This window comes from Nicrophorus vespilloides, unplaced genomic scaffold (genome assembly GCF_001412225.1).
Source record: "Nicrophorus vespilloides isolate i.1.1-1 unplaced genomic scaffold, Nicve_v1.0, whole genome shotgun sequence".
Lineage (NCBI taxonomy): Eukaryota > Metazoa > Arthropoda > Insecta > Coleoptera > Silphidae > Nicrophorus > Nicrophorus vespilloides.
The window spans coordinates 271,717-280,472 of NW_017099576.1; the positions used below are offsets into that span (position 1 = coordinate 271,717).

Sequence of the window (8,756 nt, forward strand, 5' to 3'; positions counted from 1 at the left end):
GGTTAAATAGGCAAAATAAAAATAAAATCCAAAAAATGGATACACAAAATTATTTTTATATACACGAATTTTCACTTTTTTGTCCTTTATACCTATATTTTCTTTTTGTGCGGTTTTTGTATGTTTTTAGTCCGATTTCAAAATGTATTTATGAATTTGAAAGAGCCGCCTTTATCTCATAAATTATAAAATATAAAAAAAAATCACACAAAGTTTATCTATTAATATATATATTTTTTTATTTTATGTTAGAATTTATTTATTTATATGTATAGAATGTACTTTTTTTTCTTATGTATTGATGTATGGCCAATAAATTATTATTATTAATTCATAAAATCTATCAATAAACAATAGATATTTTTGAATAAGTCATATTTTATCTATTTTAGATATAAAAAGTAATATTATTTCGTAAAAGCAATGACGTTGTTACGATTTAAATGAAATACATTGTGAGATTAATGCATCAACTGCGAATTAAATTGATCCTGAAAAGTTCAAGACTGCGTTCAATTAATGTAATTCTCCGACGCTGCGCAAGAATATACTATGATTAAAAAGTAAAAAAACTTACAGGAAATGTTGTATTTTAAAGATCAATGAAGTGTGAATGAATTAAAGGTACCAATTGGATAGTTTAATCAAAAAGTTGTTCGGCGTTCAACCTTATTAAAATGCTTACATCGAAATGGGTACATGCATGCAACGAAAACGGCTGTAAGGTAGGTAGGTAGGCATAACTGAGCGGAGTGGAGTGTGTAGAATGGGATTTGTGGATTTTTCGAAACCGATAAGTAAAAAGTGCGGATGGAGGAACCTTGAAGGAATAGAGCGAAGTAGTTGGGTTTGTGGTATAAATACCGGGCAGGGATGGGGATTGAGGATTAGTAACAATTGTGTATCGCACAAGAAAACAGAATCCACGAATTCTAGGCACTCTATACACATTACTACAATGGCTTTCTTTAAGGTAAGTCCTACTGTTTTTACGTACATTTATTTCGTATAAACATATTTTTTTAATAAATAAAAGAAATATATTAATAACAAATATTTACATTAAAAAAAAAATATATGGAATTTGTAAGCAATACGATTTTTAATATATAATTGAAATATTTAGGAAATTTAAAGCATACATACCCAAATATATTTAATTAAAAAATGTTCAGTGTGAAATATTTGTTTTATAATAAAAAAATATCTATAATTATAATGAATAAACGTATTTTAATCATTTATTATTAATTAATAAATTAAACAATTTATTTATTAATCACATAAAAAAAACAATAATACATACTTGCATGACAAAAAGAATTATAAAATTTGAAGAAAAAGAACTATACATTAAACACTCGTGTTTACTACGTAAGTAATTTAAATTGACGTGCAATTTACAGTTACTAAACAATTTAACGATTTCACGCAACAAATAAACATTGCACAACCATGTGTTTACATGCTATACAATGTAGTAAAAATGTAAAAGAAATATCAAAAAAATAGTACCAAGAGATAATAGATCAAAACTTTCTTCACGGCATGCAATGTTAAGTACAACAAATTCATAAGAATCCAACAAAAAAAATATACAAACTTATAACAAATATTACGTTTTATACATTTTCTCAAATTTAAATTTCTTGCACATACCAAATGCAATTTAATTAATGAGTTATATTTATAATAAATAAGATATATTTATTCATTTTGAGATAAAATTTTATGCGAATAATAAAATAAAGTTGCATATTTCATAATAATTTTACTTGATTATATAATATTCTTTAATCACAAGTTTTGTATATATGATTATATTTATTAAAATATAACGTGCATATTGTATATAATAATGTACAATGTACATATAATTCTTATATTAAATAGGAAATAATTATTTTTTTTGTGGAAAACTTTTACTCAATATTTTAAATATATTTCTTTCATCAAATTTTATTATAAAATTAAATTTATAATCTCAGTATTTGAAAATTCCGTTCATGTAGAAAACAAAATTGTAAGTATATGTATATATGTATTTTAAGATGAAATAACAACAATGATATTGTTATATAAATTTACTATATTGTACGGAAAACACGAAATCGAAATCATAAACTTGAATCTTTAGGTGGCAAAGAGAGTGCCATTTAAACGTTGAATTCTTATAAAATCGATTGTTTATTACCGGTAGTTCAAAACTTGGTGCTACAACGCCAGAACTAATGGAGCGGAACGAAGACATGAAATATTAATATATTTAATTCCCGCTGCAAACTAGGAACAAGTAAACAAGCGGAAGTCGACAACGAAGATTTACACAGAAAAAGCAAAACAAACATATACTATCTTAGAAACAGAGACTCTCGAAAGCAATACTGAATTATCTTATATTTTCTGCCCTCTGTTTATTAGTTAGTTAATAAATTTCAGTATTATATTCGGAGTGTGTTTTTAAAATCCAATATAAAATTTAATTAAATAAAATAAGTACAGTTTTAAATAAGTATATTATTTTTTTCGAAGATATATACACAATAAGCGCACTATGCTTATATGCTTCTATCAATTTGGATTCAATATAGTCCGAATTTGAAAATTTCTTTTTCTGCAGTTTAATTTTAAATTCCTCGATTAGTCCGGTTTCATTCTGGGTATTTAATAAATTATTCTATTAAAATTGATAAACATAAAGTTTATATTTATATTGATTTCAAAACATTCATTAAATATGCATAGAATATTCAAATATATTAAACATATGGATAATGGAACAGTATAATTATTAATAATATAATGATTTATATTATTTAAAAGAAATTTATATAATTTTAAAATTTAATGAGAAACATATTAAAATATGTCAAACAGATTGTAAATTTGTTTTCACGTTTAGAGAACATCGAAAGAAACGAATTTTATTATACTATAAACGTTACATGTTAAATTCAAATCTCGAGATGTATAAAACTGTCTCTCGTTTTATTTAATGCGTGTTTTATTGTTTTATATAAAGTTTTACGCTCTTTCTTTTACAACAAACGAAATCAATAAAAAATGCGACTATTTGAGAGAGAAAATAAAAAAAATAGATATTGATTGGATATGCGCACATAACGTTCGGTTCGCGATTTACTTGCCGGAATTTAGTAAAGGAATTAACCTGAATCCGTTGAGCGAATAAATTATCTAAGATTGAATGTCAATAATGTTTATGGGTAAAAGTATATCAGATGAGTGACTGGTATTGGTATTTAGCTGGTATAGATTTTTTTGGCCTGGATTTGTCCCAGGTAAATCATGTAATCGCTCTGTGGTAAATAGGCGTGCCTCGAAAGTCAACAATTTACAATATTAAGGTCCGAAAATAGAGAAAAACACTGGTAGCCTTAATTGTTGCACTCGGATAGATCGGGGCATATGGGCTCCAGTTTGTGAAACCCGAGCGTTCGATTTCATTTAAATACAATATGTAATGTTGCGTTGCGCAACGACGGGAATAATTGGCACGGCGAGGATTTAGTGTTCAGACTGTTCAGACGGAGAAAATCGAGGATTGGATACCTTTTGGAAGCATAAATATAACTATGTAATCAAGAAGTGGGCGGTAGGAATATATCGATTGTGTTGTTGCCGGAAACTTGCGACATTTTCCATTGAATTCATTATTTTTCTTAATCATCTTCTTGTGTAACAAATATTCATTCATACCATAAAATTTGAAATATTTGTTATTTAATTCAATGCGTGCAATAATTTTACGCAGTTAATTTTATATCGTTTACAATAATTAATTATACATATATTTACTTTATTATAAATTATACTTCAAGTTGTGTTCTACAATTTAGAATATTTTTATTTATAATCTATCTTGTTTGAATATTCAGTAATTTACTTCTCTATTGATAATTTAACTTGACAAGTTGAAAACTAACTTGGGAAATCCAGTGGTTTTGAAGCCGTTCTGTCGTTGAGTTGTGAGGCTGTTATTCAAGAAGATAACTGCAAGTGCATTTACATGTCGATTGACATGTAAATGCCCCCGTTTCCTAAGTTCTCCAAATAAGTTTATTTCTTAATTTTTCAAAAAAAAAAAACAAATCATGAGCTTTGTGCAAATCAATTAAGTTAAATAATAACCCAATTCTAGATAGATTAAATAATATAAACTCAACTATATATTAATTATAATATTAATGAAATTTACATAATTTAACTTAATTATGAGAAAAAAAAAGAATTATTCATTTGTTAATTTTTAAAAAAATATGTAACAAAGTGTAAATAATATAAACAAATTAGAGTTGCTGCTTTGACGTATTCTATAATTCTGCTTATAAATTTAGATTGACAACCGTTTTTATGTGACAGCTTTGTATTGTCAAAATCAAATTTAAAAAGATAATTTAAAGTTTGGTCGATTAGGTTTGAAATTGTTTCATTTTATCGAAGAATTATTCATGACACTCGGAGGGCGTTATATAACAACATCGCACGGCGTTATGTAACGTCATGATAGGTGCATGAAGATGTTGTATATCAATGTGGCGTCAATGGAGCGTGCAATGTGCATCGATGTTTTGCTGCTCTATCCTTTTTCACGGCTGAGTTAGTGTCAAGTTAGTGCAGTCCGTGTTGGTATTTCGCATTACCATAATGGAATCGTGCATGTGATAGGGTGGACACATCCAGTTGATATATCACGACCCCGGTGAGCGAACCAAAGCACACACAATCAATAATTTCATTAATAAATTTTGCTACCGCCGACCAAGACCTTATTACCATCATATCGCACAACTCAATTACGTAACGTCGACATCGTGATTTCTCTCGCAACAACAAAGACTTTTTACCGTCATCCTTAAAAGGCGCACACCGTCCTAAATGCATACCGAACCACTGGAAATGCATTCTTTTGTGACATCACGCAACAAATCTACTGAAGAAAAAAATAAGTAAACTCTAAGCTACGAAATGGCATTATGTAATTCGACTAATTTTTATGCCGATGAAAGGGAGAAAAAGACAAAAAAAAATTGCGATGGAACGGCTCTTTGCATCAATCTGAATTAAAGCGTAATTAGAGAAATTACAAACTTAATTTAACTTTCCCGTCAAAGAATCGAGCATTTTTTTTTCTCTTGAAAGGCATTTTAATTAAAGATTTGTCGAGGCGAAGTCAGCGTTTAACGAAGACGAAATCTTTTTAAATGGTCTTGATTGGAAATGCACGGAACTAATTTCTTCCCAGGGTCGTGCGTTGGTTGGTAGCTTTGCAACGTGAAAGAAAGTTTGTTATTGTTGTATATTTGTTAATAATCCGATAATTGGTGTACTGTGAGAGCGTTACCAAAGATCTCATCCGCATCACGCAATTTGCAGCAATTAAGTTGGAAAAAAGGCTACGCAATTATGATAATTATTGACACCGGGCATCGTAATCGTTGGTTTGCATCCATTGTCGATATGTAAATGGGGAAATTGAATTTATGAAAAAATATGAAAAATTAATTGGCTAATCATTAGAACTTCCATTGTCTTTTCCATAAGCTCTTTAGATCCAGCACAATAACAACCGAGATAATTAGCATCACTGTTGTAATTTCAAACTATTAGTCATAATAGGATTTATACTTAATTGAAATGCGTACATTATTGATTCAAACAAATTTCACAAGGATTATTTTCATTTAAATTTTGTCAGAATAATTTAATATTGTGTATTATTTAATTTCATAAAACTCATCAATAATTATTAATGCAATAAATAATAATATAAATATTTATTTGAATTAAAATATTTCGTATGAATAAATAAATGACTGACAAATAAATTGTTTATTAATTTCCATTTATTAAAATAAACATTTATCTGATAACTTAAAATAATTTTATTTAAATGTATTTGCTTTCATCAGTAGTAAATCTTTTGCGTGTATTAACAATATTTTAAATACAGGAAAATATTTAGTTCCTCGATTAGTTCGGATTCAAATAGTTCGGGATATTAGCGGAACCAATTTCCAGGACTATGCGAAGTATTGATGCATTTATATTTTTTTATAAAGCAAGTTATAATACTCTAATTTATGTAAAGAAACTAAAAATGTATGTAAAGAAATCTTAATCAAATATATGTAATTTGCAAAAGTAAAAATGATGATACCAAACATATTTACGTTTTACATTAACTTCCAAATGTATCTTGTAACAGTGCTGTATAATTATCATGTTAAATTAGAGTGCCTTACAATTAAGCCCTAAATGGTGAAATGTCACTGGTACGTTGTGTTTGTTGATGTGTAGAACATGCAATTACTAGTGTGTGTGGCATTTCGTGTTTTAGCCTTTAGCTTTTAGGAAGCAAATGATTTTCTACCATGGTTTACTGTTCGCCGGAGAATCAATATTTGCTAAGTTAAATGCATGCTACTCCATTAATGGATAAATTTGCATAAGACAAATACACGTTACTAAAATAGGAAAATCGGAATTACAGATATATTCAAATTAGGTACCAATTTACGATAATATTTTATAAAATTGCCTTTAGTATTTTAATATTATAAAAGACATATACACTTAATTACAGATCTGATTTAAAATTCTATTTATTTATCAGCATAAATGACAATTTGAATTGAATGATCATTATAGAAAAAAAGTTTTAATTTCATGGAAAATTTATTATTTTTTATACTAATTTCACGCATTCATATGTAAAGGTAGTATTATAAATATATGAACAAAAGTTTGTAAAAGTTTTCAAATATAGAAGTTTAGTATAATGTTAGTTGTTCTTGCCTTTTAATAGAATTATTAATATTCATATTTAATACACTAAACAATAATTATTTCATAAATAATTACAAAACTAAGTATAAAATACAAAGAAATCATTGTATTTATTAAATTCAAAGACATTGAATAAAATTAATTATAAATAACAAAATATACGGAAAAATATTACAAACTTTAGTACAAAATTATATAAATGTATTTCAAAATGATAGTAACTATTTAACGATTATAGTTCACAAATCAATATGCTTGAGTTCTTTGAAATAGTCTAAGATGAAGTCGCAATATTCTCTAAGAAATACGTATAGGCTAAATTCACAATGACTCAAAATTTTTAAGTATTTTTGCGTGTTGTACGTATAATAGCGTTATATGCCATCTATTTATTTGTATTTTTCAGTAATAAGTAATAAAATTGAATTTCAGATCACGATGTTTGCCCTCACCGTGGCCGCAGCCCATGCAGGAATTGCTCCAGCCTTGAGCTATGCAGGAATCGGTCATGGTTTGGGAGGACCAGGACTTGGTCTTGGGCTTGGAGGATACGCAGGTCACGGATACGCGGCCGCTCCCATAGCCGTGGCAGCAGCCCCAGTTGGATTAGGATATGCCGGAGGACACGGAGGAGGTCATGACGTCGACTATTATGTAAGTCCAACCATGCATAACGAAATAAGATTAACTTAAACAAAAACACGTTTCTAAACTGAATGCATCTATTTAGGCCCATCCAAAATACTCGTACAACTACGGAGTCGCTGATGGTCTGACCGGTGATCACAAGTCACAACACGAGAGCCGCGACGGTGATGTCGTTAAGGGGTCGTACACCGTAGCCGAACCAGACGGTTCCGTGAGGGTCGTCGATTACGTCGCCGATGACCATAACGGTTTCAACGCTGTTGTCAAGAAGATTGGTCCATCTGTTCATGCCGCCCCCGTCCACGCCGCTCCCGTTGTTCACGCCGCCCCAGTTGTTGCTCCGATCGGCGCTTACGCTGGACACGGTTACGCTGGACAAGGTTTGGGTGCTTACGGTCACGCTGGAATCGGCGGCTACGGTCATCATTACTAGGAAGACACGACCAAAACTCACTGCAAAAACAATTAAAGTAAATTATATATTTGTCCCTGTGCATTTTGTAACGTCTCATTGTTTCAAAACATATGAGGTGTGTCAGATTCGACGCAATTATTTATAATTATATAATTTACTTTAATCACAATCAACATTGGTACTCGACACAATCACTTTACGCTTTTCGTATCAACATATTTTTACATTTTATAATGTTTCTTACATAATATTTTATTTTATATACATATACATGTAATTTAAACGTTCGAAGTATTTTCTTATTTATACGTATATATTTTTTTCTCTCTATGACATAACTAGTTATGACAATGGCCAAGACTATCGCGGATTATCCATCTATCTTCTATTTACTTCTTTGTAATTAAATGTTTGTATTTTTAAGTGTACAAAGCAGTGTCCCCAAACTGTGTATGTGTTCTTCCTGTATAAATGTATTATTATATAATATAAAAATAAAATGTTTATGTCAAAAATACCAATATTTTATTCACCTTATCTAAAATCATTTTTATGTATTCCAATAATGTGTACTGAATGGAAAATACTATTATTTTTCATTATATACCTAATTATACAAAAAAAAAACAGTGAATATCAACAATAAAATAATACTTTATATATAATATTGATATCTATAAATTGAACTTTATTAGCCAACAATTTCAAATAATTAGAAGATATTAATGTATTCCAAATGATTACTGTACATGAAATTAAATTTAAATCAGTATTTACTTATATTGTTAAAGATATCAAGCAATTATATTTATGACAAAAAATCACATTATTCAATTAATCAAAAACAAATATTTAATAAAAGAATATGTAGTTTATAAATTTTTAA

The 8,756-nt window shown here is 28.6% G+C and overlaps 1 protein-coding gene across 2 annotated transcripts; it reads left to right on the forward strand.

Annotated features, from left to right (window-relative positions):
- The first annotated feature begins 597 nt into the window (after window positions 1-597).
- Window positions 598-8,079, forward strand: LOC108564774 (larval cuticle protein A2B-like). Of its 2 annotated transcripts, none has more exons than XM_017923888.1 (3): window positions 598-973; window positions 7,240-7,461; window positions 7,538-8,079. In XM_017923888.1, the coding sequence occupies exons 1-3, from the start codon at window positions 767-769 to the stop codon at window positions 7,886-7,888; spliced, it is 780 nt and encodes a 259-aa protein (XP_017779377.1). In that variant the 5' UTR covers window positions 598-766; the 3' UTR covers window positions 7,889-8,079. The 2 variants fall into 2 exon arrangements, with proteins under 2 accessions (XP_017779377.1, XP_017779378.1); XM_017923889.1 differs by lacking the exon at window positions 598-973 and adding an exon at window positions 4,554-4,720.
- Window positions 8,080-8,756: the final 677 nt, after the last annotated feature.

Bases quoted from the DNA above. Each gene is read 5' to 3' on its own strand.
- LOC108564774 (XM_017923888.1), top strand. From the start codon at position 767: ATGGGATTTGTGGATTTTTCGAAACCGATAAGTAAAAAGTGCGGATGG. The intron at 974-7,239 runs GTAAGTCCTACT...ATTGAATTTCAG, and splicing joins CTACAATGGCTTTCTTTAAG to ATCACGATGTTTGCCCTCAC. The intron at 7,462-7,537 runs GTAAGTCCAACC...GCATCTATTTAG, and splicing joins GTCATGACGTCGACTATTAT to GCCCATCCAAAATACTCGTA.